Source organism: Dasypus novemcinctus, chromosome 12 (genome assembly GCF_030445035.2).
Source record: "Dasypus novemcinctus isolate mDasNov1 chromosome 12, mDasNov1.1.hap2, whole genome shotgun sequence".
NCBI lineage: Eukaryota > Metazoa > Chordata > Mammalia > Cingulata > Dasypodidae > Dasypus > Dasypus novemcinctus.
In genome coordinates this window covers 32290545-32304881 of record NC_080684.1, presented here as the reverse complement: position 1 = coordinate 32304881, position 14337 = coordinate 32290545, and the positions used below count along the sequence as shown (strand labels likewise).

The 14337-nt window shown below is 59.0% G+C and overlaps 1 protein-coding gene across 1 annotated transcript; it reads left to right on the top strand.

Annotated features, from left to right (window-relative positions):
- Window positions 1-9706: 9706 nt before the first annotated feature.
- HOXC9 (homeobox C9) lies at window positions 9707-13061 on the top strand. The gene is made up of 2 exons (XM_012528613.4): window positions 9707-10455; window positions 12132-13061. The coding sequence occupies exons 1-2, from the start codon at window positions 9918-9920 to the stop codon at window positions 12374-12376; spliced, it is 783 nt and encodes a 260-aa protein (XP_012384067.1). The 5' UTR covers window positions 9707-9917; the 3' UTR covers window positions 12377-13061.
- Window positions 13062-14337: the final 1276 nt, after the last annotated feature.

Sequence of the window (14337 nt, the reverse complement as noted above, 5' to 3'; positions counted from 1 at the left end):
TGGATGTTTTTTTTATTTTAGTGTTTTTTTTAGCGACACCCCCTCCCCAAAGAGGCTGTGTGTGTGGATGTGTGTGTTTTGTGTTTGACTCATCTCCTAGAGCCTTTCTAGAACGTCTCTTGGCGGGTTTAATGTAAGTGAGAGACCATAACGTTGATTTAAATATTATCCAGGTGACCACAATAAGTCAAGGTCATAAAACAGTAATGTCAGGACGGTCTTGGTGCGCGCGAGAGGTGGATTTTATGATCTGCAAATATAATGTGGTGCTGCAGTAAAAGATGCATTTAAAGGTGACTGGAGGAGGGAAAGAGGCAGAGAGCAAACTGCAATCTTGAGGAGCAGACGGATCTGATTGCCTGGGGTGCTGGGCCAGGCGCACCCCACCACTGCTGGGGGCACCCCAAGAGCCCCCCCCATCCAAGGAGAGGAATAAACTTAACCGCCGGAGGGGGACGAGGAGCTTAGCCTCCACCCTCCACCTCCCCCCCCTCGACAGCAGCAGCAGAAGCACTGGCAGCGGCAGGAGGAGGCGGCGACAAGGTAAGAGAAGCGGTTTCTTGTTCTTCTCTTGGCGGCGGAGTGGGGCTAGCGGCGTTCCCAGGTGCCCGGCGCGCGGCGGGCAGATCAGGGAGAAGGTGCTTCGGGCACCGGGGCTTGCTGAGAGCCCAGGCTTGCCTTGTGGCGGCTCGCTGCGGAGGGTAGCGGCTTGGGAGCTCCCTCTCTTCCCGTCCCCGGCCTGCTGCCGTGGGGTTCGGCTGTTCAAGGGATGAACTGGTGGTTTTTGGCTGCTTCCTCCTCACGGGCGCTTCGCGTCACCTCGAGGTCGAAAGAAGGGGTTAGGTGTTGCTCAGTCTGGCCATCTGCTGCAGCGGGCAGAGAAGGTGGGCTAGAAAGAGTTGAGGTTTGAAGCTTAGGTTTTCCTGCTTTTGACTGGTTTGGGCGTGAGCCTGGTCTGGGCGCTCGGGCCCCAACGGTCCCTGGCTGCAGGGCTTTGCCAGACATGTGGCCTGATTGGAAGTAGCTGCGGGGCGCAGGCACGATGGTTCAGTCACCCACAGAAGCTGAAGCCAGCTGGGAGAGGGACGGGATGAGAGAGAGTCTAGGAGAAGAGGGCAGGAGAGACAGAAGAGCAAGCCTGGGGACCTAGCTCCGGAGTTAAAGGACAATCCAGCTGCCCCCAGGGCCAGGGCCAGAGGCAGGGGAATATCTCCACTGCCAAGTGGCGTGGGGGGCGGGGCAGGGGGTCGGTGGCCAGCGGTCCCGTTTCACCAGATTTTCCCTTAGCGATTTGCTTAGGCCAGAAGCTGATGAGGCGGTCAGACCCCCTACCCACCCAACCACCTAAAGTCTACTCTCTAGTGCTTAGGGAGGTTGTGGGGGCGGAAAGGGGGACGGGGCTGAATTTCTTCCTTCCCCAACCCCCTTCCCTTCTCCTCCGGATAAATGCAAAGCTGAATCTCCCGCCCTGCTCGCTCAGCTGATCTGTGGCTTAGGTAGTTTCATGTTGTTGGGATTGAGTTTTGAACTCGGCAACAAGAAACTGCCTGAGTTACATCAGTCGGTTTTCGTCGAGGGCCCCAACCCTTCCTCCCCGGTGGGACCGCCCTATGGCCCCCTCCCAGATAGGGCAAAGTGGGTGCAGACCAACCCCGTGGCTGAGGGAGAGTTCTCCCTGAAGCTATTGTCTCCTGGTCGCAGCTGATGGAGACACAAAGAACGGCCAGACAATTCCTAGGAAATTCAGGAGTTTGCAGAAGGCATGGCCGGGCAGCTGAATGGGGCAGCAGGGTGGGGTGGGACCCTTAGGAAAGAGAGGGCCACAGAAAGAGACGGGAACCTCTGGAAAGATTAGCTTTTCTCATTTGCCACATCCAAGGAAAGAATCTGCCTCTGGTAGGCTGGGGCTAAGGCTTCCCTTGAGAAAAGTAGGGTGCCTGGGGGTCCCAAGAGTTGGGGAACTCTGAGCAACAGCCCAGCCACCTCCCCTTCCCTTTCCAAAGCCTCATCTCCAGGGGAAAGGGCTTTTTGAAGTGTTGGTAGGTTAAAGGAAAGCCATCAAGTCCAAGTAGAAACTCTCTCTCTCTCTCTCTCTCTCTCTCTCTCTCTCTATCTCTCTCTCTCTCTCACACACACACACACACACACACACACACACAGCACGCACCCTACTGGGAAACCTCAGGGCAAGAACCTGGCCCTGGTCTCTGGCTGGCTGTCCGTGGCCCGTAGGCCTCGGTCTGTGCATCTGAGTGTCTGTGGTTGTCAGGCGGCTGCCTGCCTTTGCGCTGTGTGGAAAAGTCGGGGTGAGGGGAGGCTGCCAGCGCCCACCATGGCCGTGCTGGGAAGGCTGTTGGCTGATGCCAGTGGGAGGAGGGGGAAATATGGGGTGTGGGGAATCTGAGAAATGTAAAAACTTGGCAGAAATTCTTCCTCTGGTTCCTCAATTCCGGCCCGGGGTTACTAGAGAGAAAGCCCTCAAAAGAGGTTTCAGTGACTGCGGAGAAAACTGGGGGGTCAGGGAGGGTGGGGAGGTAGACCCATGTTCTCAGAGAGACTGGGAGAGAGAAAGTCAAAAGAGAGTGGACGGGTTCTTGGTTCTCTTACTTGGTAATTATTGCCATTATTAGAACATTATAAACTTTCAAACAGGGAAACAAATTATGTCCCTGTTTGACTATATATGCGTCAAGTTCTGTATTCTCCCAGTAGCCTGCTAAAGGAATATATGTGGGTGCCTCCAGGCGCTCTCAAAATTCTGTGTACTCAATTTACTTCTCTCTCTCTCTCTCTATTACAAAGGGATCTCTTTTGACCCCATGGAGGTTGGAGGAGAAAATGGAAATAGATCCTTTTCTTCTCTCCAGCTGAATTTGTCAGTCTGTCTTTCTGTGTGTCCCCATCCCTTTCTGGGGGGAAAAAATAAATCTCCTCTTCCCTTGGAGGGAAGTGCTCAAACCCCTCCGTGGCTTCGGGGGAAATGGGGAGGCTTCCAGAGAGGCAGGCCAGCTGGTGCGAGACCGGCAAGGGGCTCTGGGGGCTTGGGAGCCACTAGAAGCCTCTAGGTCTTCAGGCTGCCCGAGGCACCGGGCCAGTTGGGGTGAAGGGAGTCCCAGACAGGGGCGGGGCGCTCCCGGGTGCCTGGTCCAGAGTCAGCCGCTCTCCTGGGCCGAAATTCACCAATGAACGACTTCGGAGCTCTGGGCTCTTCTGCCTGCATTTCTGCTTCAGAGCTGGTGGGCTTATGGGGGGGGGGGGTGGCCACACAGCCGGGGGCCGGGTGGCCCTCTCCCCACGAGTCCCAAGCAACGGGGGAAGGTCTCCTAGGGCCAAGGTGAGGACCAGTGTGGTGGCCAGAGACCACCCCCGGGCCCTGGGGCCATGGATGGTGGCTAAGAAGATGGCGATTATTTATTCGCTTCGGTGGAAGGGAGTCTTCTGAAGGAACAGCGTGAAGAGGAGGGAAAAAATTATCTCTCTCGTCTGCGGATATTAAGATGGATTTTTATTTCTTAGAGGACCCTCCCCGCGGAGAGTGCATAAGCGTAAACTTAATATATGCTCCGCAGCCCAACTCCAGAAATCGCAATAAAAGTTAAAACCTCCCCTACTGGTTTTTTTTAATTATGATATGGGAAAGAGGAGCAGGATTTATAGAGCTGAACTCTCGGCGTGTGTTTGAGACCTGCGGGAGAAGGAGGAAAAGGCAGGAGCTCGCCAAGGAAAGCCTTGGTCTCCGAGCTAGCTCGGCGGCTGCGGGGGCTCCGCTCGGCCCGGGCCGAGCCGCCGTGGCCTCCCCGGGACCTCGGCTCCCCCTCACCTACCGCCCCGGCCCAAGGCCTGGCCTCGGCTCGGACATGCAGCCCTTCTCGGGAACAGGTGAAGGGTGGCGGCGACGGAGGACTGGGGGGCTGCGGGTGGCCACGCCAGGGCGGGGTCTTTGTGTGGGTCCCACGCAGGGGACCGGATTTGAGGGCCGAGGGTGGCCGGCGGACGGCTGGAGGAGGAGGGCGCTCCGGGCAGGGCGCAGAGCACGGACAAGGTGGTTTGTGTGTGGACTTTGGCCGCAGCCTGAGCGGAGCGAGCTCCGGGGCGGAGGCCGGCGGCGAGGCGGGCCACCGGATGCGGAGTGTGTCGCGAGGACCTTGAGGTCTGTTTGGAGTTGGGGCTGCCAGGAGCGGGGGAGGGGGCAGAGGCCCGGAGCGCGGAGCGCGCGGTGCGCTGGGCGCGGCGGTCAGCGTGCGCGCGGCGGCGGGCCCCGCACACCTCTGCGGTGGAGGGCCGGGTCCAGCGCGCCGGCACTGAGGCCAACCCCTGGTCAGAGGAGGAAAAATAAATGCAGCTAAGGGGCTTGCTTTCTGTCTTTTTTTTTTTTTTTTTTCCTTTTCCACGTAAGAGGCCCTTTCTTTTTTCTCTCTTTTGGAGATACCTGGATTGGATCCAGAGCAGGTTGCCCGCGGGAGGGCCCCGCGAGCCGCGGCGCGCGAGGGAGGGCGAGAGGGAGGGAGGGCGAGAGGGAGGGAGGGAGGAAAGGAGGGCGGGCGGCGGCGGCGGCCGGGGCTTCCCTTCCCGGGCGGGAAGCCGCTGCCCTGCATCTGTGGCCCTGGGGAGCCGAGGAGCAGGTAACAAAAGTGCTTCCCGAGGCGGGATTGGACCAAGCCTGAGGGACGGTGGCTTTGGGTCTTCGGCGGCCAGGAGGGGAGAAGAAGGTAGGGAGATCGGCGGCCGCCCGGACTGGCAGAGGAGCCTCGGGGAAATGGTGAACCTGTATTTGATTTCAGGCTCACACTCATGTTGTGAGTCTGTCTGCCTCGGGAGATGTGGTCTGTCTGTCTGTCTGAGACGTCCCAAACCCTGAGTCCTCCTTGAAAACGCTGGGGGTGGGGGTGGGGGGAATCAGGAAAATTCGTCGGGAGATGCACTTTTCATTCATTGGTGCTCGGCAACTCTGCAGGGCTGGTGGCTGCGCCCCCAGGTTGGAAGGGCGCTCTCCGCCTGTGCTCTGGGTGCGGGGTCCTCTGGCTCCCTCTGCCACAGGCTGCGTTTCCGGCTCCAGGTTCGTGGATCGCCCTGAGGTTTGAGGCCAGACAGCTCCCAGTCGGGCGGGGAGGGCGGGGGGAGGCGAGCGGCTCTGGCCCCTTAATTGTCCTTCGGGTTGTATTGTCTCTCCCTTCGCCACCTCCGCTTCCTCAGTCTGGGCTCCAAAGTCACTGCAAATTTCCTTGCGATACACACATCACACAAAAGATCAGGTAACAGCGAGCTCTGGGCTGTGGAGGTCCCCTGCAGAGAGCACCCTAGCTTTGGGGGCAGATCCCTCTCCAACTCCCTAGGCTGGGAAACCAGACCCGGTTGGGGGAGCCGGAAATAGCCCCGTTTGGAGCCGGGCGGCAGGGCGGGGGCGCGAGCGGGACTGCAGGCCCGGCAGGCCGTGGCGTTGAGAGGGCCAGGGTCACAGGCCCCGGGGGCTTCACCGCTGCTGGGCTTGGGGACCTGCCCACCGGTGTGCAGGGATCCCGGGTACCCACCTGGGGTGGGGGCAGCACGCGGCTCTCCACTCGGCAGGCCAGGACTCAGTAGCTTCTTCCAGCGCAGGCCTTAGCTAGGAGTTGTGTGTGGGTGTGTGTGGCTTTTTTTTTTTCTGCAACAAAGAGGGATGAGGAGAGAAAAGGGGGGAAAGTAGAGGGAAACCGGGGAGGGGGTGAGGAGGGGGAGAGGGCAGCAGAGAGGAGGTGAAACGAGCCCATTTCAGGGAGAGAAGGAAAATGAAAGCAAATGGAGCAGGGCCTCCTGCCCGGGGCGGGTGCTGAGGAGCCGGGAGAGGGCTCCCCGCCGCTGGCGGCTGCGGATGGCCCGCTGGGAGCTCCCGGGAAAAGCCTGTTTTAAATTTAATCCGAACTTGACGGTGTGGATTGAACCGGAGGGAATTTAAATCACTAAAAGGGAGGCGCGGGACAGGGGGAGGGACCACTCCAGCCTGTCTGTCTTTCTGTCTGTCCTTCCCAGGGTGCTGGCTCTGTCTTGGTTGTGGTGGCAGCTGCCCAGGTTTGAGGTGATGAAGGAAGAGTGCCCCTCCCCCCTTAGGGAGCTCTCGTGCGCCCAAGTGAGGGATCTTTTGGGGTGGAAGGAGAGCTCTAAGAGCCAGAATGGATGCAAAGCTCCTGGCTAAAGCCGGGGTGTTTTCCTCTCTCCAGCAGGGATGCCCAGGGCTCCCTAGCCTCTCGGGTTTGCCCCAGCAGTGCTGAGGAAGACTGAGGGGAGCAGGTCCCAGGACCTGGCAGGAAATTCAGAAGGAGTGACTGAACCTGGGAAGACGAGCCCCTCCTCCCTGGTGTCCCACCACACCCACAAGCCTGGCTTTGGGGGGGGGGGGGAGCCTGAAGGTCTGCTTCAGCTGCCTGACCTGCCACCCACCTCCAAATGTGGAGAATGGGGGCCACACCCCACGTGCACTTGTGGACCCCGTGGGGCCTGGCTGGGTGGGCACCGGGACACCTAGCCTCTTCCAGCCCCCCTCCCCAAGGCGGCCCTCTGGAGGACTAGGAATGGGTGAAATGGGGCTTTGGTGGGGAGGGGCTGTGGGCAAGGCCTGCCTTCCGATCCACAGCTGTGCCTGTGTGGAGAGGGTCCGGGTCCACCCTCCCAAACGAAGGCGACAATCTCCCCTCGGTTTCACGGGGGATTTGACGGCAGCAGGGAGCGTGGCCCTGGTGATCCCAGCTGCCCCGCTGCCGCTGCTGCCGCCGCCTCCACGGGGTGGGCAGGCAGGGTGGGCAGGCAGCTCAGGAGCTGAAAAGAAGGTGGTGGCCAAAGGATATAGAAAGAAAGGGGCATCTGTTTACAGCCACGACGTCTGTTTGGGGGATTCCCCCAGACAGGAGGCCCACAGGACAGAGTCCTGAGGGGCGAAGGTCCTCTAGGAAAGCTTGATGCCCGGGACAAACCGGCCCTGCCTCCTAGCGAAGACGCAAGAGAGGCGCGGGGCATCCAACCTCCTCCGTCCGCTTCGCTCCTCCAGTAGAACGGGGCTCAGCCCGAGCTGCCTGGGCGGCTGCCTGGGCCCAAATCGGGTTCTATATCCCGGAGGCCTAGTGTGCCCATCAGAGCAGGGCGCCCGGGAGGGGCAGGAACGGAGGCCTCTTCCTCCTTTGTGTCCGGCCAGAAGTGCGGCCGCGCGCGGAGCGGGTCCCGCGGCAAAGGCCCGGCCGGCGGAGCGCACAATGCCACGGCTGCTCCGCCGCCCGCGCCCTGCCCGGTGCTGCCTGGTCTTGCCTGGGGATCGCCGCCTTCCCCCGGCCTCGCTCGCCGCACGCCTTCCTTTCCCGGCTCTCCTGTTTCTTTTCATCTTGCCTTCCTTCTTTTCTTTAATTCTCCCCTCGATCTCCGCCCCCCACCCCCCATCCTCCGCTTCCTTCTTTCCGTGCCTCCTTCCTTCCTTCCTCTTGCCGCCCCGCGCCAGTGTTTCAGTTGGGCTGTCTCAGGCTGTCTCAGGCTCCGTCTCGCTCAGACTCTGTCCCCTGGCGTCGTCTTGGTCGCAGGCTGGCCCCGGGCCCCGCTGAAGGCTGAGTGTCTCCGCTCCTCTCCTCGCTGCCGGTAGCCGCCCAGGAGCCGGCCGGGTCCCCAGCCACCCGGGGCTGGGGGCGGTGCTGGCTGCGCTGGGGATTTGGAGAAAGCCTCGGCAGGGGCACGGGGACCTCCTGTCTTTTCCTTGAACTAGTGAGGGAGATTTTTTATTGACAGCTAACCCGACTCCATCAAGGCCAAAGAGATATTTTGTGTCTTGATGTAATTTGGGTTTCCCAGCTCCGAGGAGCCCGGGGGAGGGGAGGAGAGTCGGAGCCAGGGCAACGAGGCAGAGGCCCGAGGTCGCCTCTCCCCAGTTAGGCACTTCCCTCATCCCCCGTGCGTCGAAATCCCAGCCCCGCTAGACCGAAAAGGAAAGGACTGGCCAGGGGGAGGAGCAGAGACCGGGGAGGGGGCCTAGCCGTCCTGGGGGCTACAGCTCTCCCCTCCCCTCCCGGCTCTCCCCCCTCCACAGCCACACTCTTTCGGACCCCTGGCTCCAGCCCTTCTCCACCCCAGAGGAGAGAGGTCCACAGAGATGCGGGAGAAAACACGGCCTCCGCCCCCACCCTGGCGTTTGGTCCCCTCCTGGGGACAGGAGAGGAAAGAAGGGCAGGCGTCTGGGGTCTGGGAAGCCTCCCTCCCTGCTGCCTCAGAGGCTGCTTTTTAGCCTCAGCCCCTGCCTGTTTCCCCCAGAACAGTCTGGGTCTCTTCCCCTCTCACCCTGGAATTGCACCACTCCTTCAGACTCACTCTGCCCCATCTCACCTCAGATGCCCCCTGTCTCTGGGGACATCTCCTCACCTGCCCCTTCCTCCCCTTCCCCCAGCTGACCTTCCTGCCCCCCCATCTCCTGCACCCACACTGAGAATTTCCTGCTTACCCAAAGCTTCCCTTTATTAAGCCACCTCAGGGCAACCTGATGGAAAGCAGGGGGCTGGGCAGTGATCCCCCAGTTCAAGAGGGAAGGTAGCAACCAAACTTACTGGGAGTAGAAATCCAAGTTGCCTAATCTTTCCCTTAAATCACACTGTCCCTTCCGGAATTCTTGCATCCGACCCCAAAGAAATTGCTCTCTCTCATCCCTCCGCTGCCTTTTTCCCGTTCCAAAAACAGCCTACAATTTTATTTAATGAAAGACACATTTATGAACAATCAAATGATCCTCATAAAAATTTTATTGAAGGACGTAAAAACAAGCTACTTGCCCACGACCGAGGTCGCTCTCTCGCCTTGCCCGCTCTCACCCTGGCTCTCTGCAGACTGAGCCTGGGAGTGCTTCTTTTTTTTTTGGGAGGGGGGGGGTGGTCGCAGCAATGGAGTTGGGGGCAAAGGAGGATGAGCAGGAAGACGGGATGGGGATGCCCCACTTAAGTTGTGTAGGTCTCTCCTCCACCTCTTCAAGCTGGCAAAGAAAGATAGACATAGACAATAAATTTAAAATAGAGGCGCTTCTATATTTGTGCGAAGGCAAAGAGAGTCCTTCTGAAGCTGATGATAAAGGTGTACGAGATCCCGAGGTCCCACCCCTCCCACCCACGGATCACCTTCCCCAAGCTTTCCCTGCCCCAGATTTGGGGGGCTGAGTTGGCCAGTGGCAGCAGGACGCTCCCCTTTCCCTCCTTCCCTCCCTCCACCCTAGCTTCCCCAGTCCCCTCCCACCCTCCCTCCCTCGCTGCTGCTGCTGCTGCTCCGGAAAGAAATACAGACATACACACTATTTAAAAACGCATTTTTAAAAGCCACGTTCCGAACTGACAATCGCTGATCTCGGCTCGCGCAGAGACTGCGGGAGCGTCGGGGCCGACAGAGACGGATTACGTCAAGAAATAGTTCCTCCACCTACCTCGGCCCGGCCTCCCGCCCCGTGGGGCTCCTGCGCCCGGCTGGGCCCTGGGGGTCCGCAGACCCGGGCTTCGGGGACAGGCATCTCCACCCCACTAAAAAAAAAAAAAAATCCTCCCGAGGGGCGGGGGCCGGGGAGGCCGCCTGGTCCTGGGTGGACACTGGCAAAGGGGCTTCTCTGATGAGCCAGGAGCCGTCCTGAGAGGGTAGCCGGCGCCTTGAGCCCAGAGTTCCGGACCCCTAGGAGAACGCAGGTCGCGGGGATCAGCAGAGAGAAGGGGGTGGGAGAAGGGGAAAAAAAAAAAAAAAAGGCAAGGGAAAAAAAAAAACCCCTGCGCATTGATCCGCGCCGTATTTTTGGGTAAATACGATCACGTGGGGGCCGGGGAGCCAATGAGCTGCGGGGAAAAGGCTGGAAAAATAATTACCTGCCTTGATTGTTCTGTGAGCAGATAAAAAGTACATATACAGTTCATACAATAATCTTATGTATGTAAAACCCTGTTACGATGTCGGCGACGGGGCCCATCAGTAACTATTACGTGGACTCGCTCATCTCGCACGACAATGAAGACCTCCTAGCGTCCAGGTTTCCGGCCACGGGGGCGCACCCCGCCGCCGCCAGACCCAGCGGGCTGGTGCCGGACTGTAGCGATTTTCCGTCCTGTAGCTTCGCGCCCAAGCCGGCAGTGTTCAGCACGTCGTGGGCGCCCGTGCCCTCGCAGTCGTCCGTGGTGTACCACCCGTACGGCCCCCAGCCCCACCTCGGCGCCGACACGCGCTACATGCGGACTTGGCTCGAGCCGCTGTCCGGCGCCGTCTCCTTCCCCAGCTTCCCGGCCGGGGGCCGCCACTACGCCCTCAAGCCGGACGCCTACCCCGGGCGCCGCGCCGACTGCGGCCCGGGGGACGGCCGCAGCTACCCGGACTACATGTACGGCTCGCCCGGGGAGCTGCGCGACCGCGCCCCGCAGACCCTGCCCTCGCCCGAGGCGGACGCGCTCGCCGGCAGCAAGCACAAAGAGGAGAAGGCCGACCTGGACCCCAGTAAGTTGGGAGCAATTTTCCTTTACAACCGGCGCGGGAGGGGAGGGGAGGAGGGGCCGGGGGGAGCCGGATTACAGCCCCTCAGCCGCGGCGCAGGGAGCGCGGGAGAGGGGCGAGGGCGAGGACTCAATAAAAGCGAATTACCTTGGGGAGCTTTCAGGGACAGGAAGGTCTGAGAAGGGGGGCCCAGGGAGCCTGGCTGCGAGAGGGCTGAGGGGGGCTCCTCTCCCAGGAGTGGGCTTTGATGAGAGGCACCCCCCCACCCCCACCCCCAGCCTTTTTTTGGCTCAGTCGCCACTTTCGAAGAAATGCAGACAGGGCCAAGGGGGCGAGGGTCATTTTATGGTTGGAGGTGGGCTGGCGGAGAGGTGGGGAGGGCCCTGAGGACAGAGAAGAAATACCCCAGGGAGAAAAAGCACCCCTACCTCCCAGCCAGCGTGGGGCCTCACCCCACGGGAGATTCATAAAACACAAGGTGCATGGACTTCTCCCCCCAGGGCCCTGGGGTGAGAGGTCGGGGCAGTTTCGCAGCCTGGGAACTTGGAGGGCTCAGGACTTCCAGAGTTGGGGGGAGAATAGTGGGGTCTGAGTCTCCTGAAATTTGAGCACCACCTCTCTTGAGGGTCTGCAGGAGAAAGGGTTGCAAATGAGGTTCAGAGATGGGGGGGTGGGGGGAGAAGGCATCTCCCAGGTTTGAAAATTCTGCAAACACACGCACCCCAGACAGGAAGAGCTTCTGAGCATCGCAGAGAGGTGCTAGGGGAGGTGGGGGCAGGTGGGGGGCTGCAGGACCAGAGGAAGGGGAAACAGCAGGAGAGGGGTGCAGCCCCTCAGGGGTGAGGAAGTGTCTAGGGGAGTCCCAGACGGGGCTGCAGGAAGTCCCCTCCTGCAGCTCCAGAAGGGGCCGGGGCCTAGTGATCCCCTCTGAAGGTTTCCCTCCCTGTCCTCAGCTACTCCCATAAACCTGAAATTGGAGGCTTGGCTCCTGCAGAGCCGGTCCTAGCGCTGGCAGGAGGGAGCCCTGGAAGCCCAACAGGGAAGCTAAGCTGTAGGCGAGCCTGTCCCCAAGGCCAGCAGCTTTCTGGGGGAAAGGAGAAGGGCTTTTCTCCTCCCAGCATCACCCTGAGAATTCGTCTCAGCAGGGTTGGGTCTCCGAGCGGGGAGACGGGCGCCGGGGAGGGTGGTGAGGGGCTCGGGGAGTCTCAGGGTCAGGAAGCAGAACTGCTGAAATTTCAGGACTTGGTCGTGGGCAGGGAGGGTGGGAGGGGGCAGAGGAGGAGGGAGGTGGGGAGAGCGAGACCTTGCTATAAAAATAAAAAACAAGAGAGAGAGAGAGAGAGAAGCGTTTATGGTCCTATGAAACGGTTGGGAATTTGGACTTTTTATGAGGATATTCTCGAATTACTGCTCTTGAAGCCGAGGACCAGACTTTAGAGGTTTTCATAGCTTCTGATTTCCTATAATTTAAGGTGCTGGAAACTGAAAAGAGGAGATGGGGAGGGGGTGGGTACAAAAGGAGAAGGGGGGGGGCACGATTCCTAAAGCAAAACAACACCCTGTCCAAATTCAGGTTCAATTATTGGGTTTGGGGAGTCTGGCTCAGCCTGGGTGTGGGTTGCAGGGGACCTGGGCTAGAAAGGGGCGCCACTGACCCCTGCCTGTGTTTGGCCCTCCAGGCAACCCCGTGGCCAACTGGATCCACGCCCGCTCCACGAGGAAGAAGCGCTGCCCCTACACAAAGTACCAGACGCTGGAACTGGAGAAGGAGTTTCTCTTCAATATGTATTTAACCAGGGACCGTCGGTACGAGGTGGCCCGGGTTCTCAACCTCACCGAGCGGCAGGTCAAAATCTGGTTTCAGAACCGGAGGATGAAGATGAAAAAGATGAATAAAGAGAAAACCGACAAGGAGCAATCCTAAGCCCTGCCCCGGCCTGCTGCCTCGGCACAGCCAAGGGAAAAACAAAAATCCCACAAAAATACCCTAACCCAGGCGGGAGAGAGCACGAAAAAGAAAAGGAAAGAGCAAGCTAGAGAAAAAAAACAATCAGCTTAAAAAGGAAAAAAAAAAAAAAAAAAGAAGGGGCAAAGGAAAACTCTTGCAATTTGGGAGGGTTCAGTGTTGAGAAATTGGTGTTTTAGAGTTAGTTCTACCCAGCAAGGAGGAGGCGGGGAGAGAAACCAAGTTCTCCTCTCCCAGCGCAACTGAAATAAATGACACACACAAATGTGATTTTTTTCCCCCTCCTTTCTTCAGAGAAGCCAGTACTTGAATCGCTATATTTCTATTTTTTTTTTCCTGTCTGGTGTTTGGTCCGGGCCATCCCTTCCTGGGCCTGGGGCGCTCTGCGTGCAGATTTTGTACAAAAAAGACACACACACACACACAACAGTGATTCCCAGCTCAGGAGCTGAGGGGCGAGGGCCGGGGACCCACGAGCTGCAGGCTGGGTCCAGCAGAGCAGGCGGCGCCTCGGGCGTGTATATAGCAGTGTTTCCTCTCGTCCCCAGCGTCTGTCCCCAGCGTCCGTCCTGTAATGTGCTTCTGTTTGTTATGGTAGAACAGCTCTGTGTTAATATATCGAAGTCACTTAAAAAAACAGAAACCCAACTGCATCCAGTTCTCGTTATTTCTCCTCCCTGTGGCTCCCAGGCTGCTGTCACGGAGGAGGCCAGGGCTCACATCCTCTGAGGGAGGCCGGAGTGGGAGAGAAGGCGCTCTCTCCATCTCGGAAGGGCAAGTGCCTGCTGCTTCTCTCCAGGCAGAACGGGTGGTGGGACTTGAAGGGCGGGCTGGGGGCTGCTGAGGTCCCGGCCCAGCTCGTGCCTGCCTGGGCTGGTTGCCTTCGAGCTTCCTGGTGGAGGGATGGAGCCTGGGGGTGGGGGTGGGGGTGGGGGTGGGGGTGAGACAAGGCAAGAACGGTTTTCCCTGGCTGTAATTAATTGTAATAATTTATGAGTACATGAGATCGGAGGGAAGAGATAGGTGAAGATGAAAGTTGGGTGCTGGGTGCGGGCTTGGGCTGGATTCTTGCCTTGCTGTACCAGTGCTTGGAGAGACGGCTGGGAAAGAAGGCTGGAAGGAGGGCGTGCGGTGAGGCTGAGCAGGCCTCAGGGGGCAGAGCAGGCACTGGGGAACCGCACTGAGAAAAAGAAAGGAAAATGCAGAGGGAGAGGAGAGAGAAGGGAAGGGAGGGAGGGAGGAAAGAAGGGAGGGAGAGAGGAAGGGAGGGAGGGGAAAGAAGGGAGGGAGGAAAGAAGGTAGGATAGAAGGGAAGGAGGAAGGAGAGAGGGAGGAAGGAAGAGAGGAAGGAAGGAAAGGTAGACGATGGTGATACTGATACAATTGGAAATAGATTTAGTTTTTACTTAGTGCTCCTCAGCTTCTCGCTCTGGCTCTCCAGCTCCTATTTCTCTTTTCCTTTCAATCTCTGGTGTTTATCAAAATAGAATGTTTTTCTCGGGGTGACGCGGATTGTGCTGAGCCAGCTGCAGCACTTCTAGGGGGGTTGGTGTGGCCAGAGCGCAAGGAAGCATGATCGGGGACTAGCAAGGGTGGGGTGCTCCTTCATGGTGTGCGAGAGAGTGGGGACGTGGGGGTAACAGTCCAGTGGGGCTGGCCGGTTGCACTGTACCCCAGAGTGTCTTCCCCAGAACCACAGTTTTCATCTGCTAATCAGAAGCAGACACAAGCTGCCGGGTATGCCTCAGCCCGGCGCCCCCTTTCTCGGAAATCCCCCAATCTGGAAACTATTAGACTCAGAGTGCTTGAAATATAGCCCCTTAATATGTTAGGCTGCCCATTCTGGCGAGGGTGCAGGGTGTCGCTCTGAATACTTGGGGTAACAGCCCTGTAAAAGAAAATAATTGGGACCCCCAGTC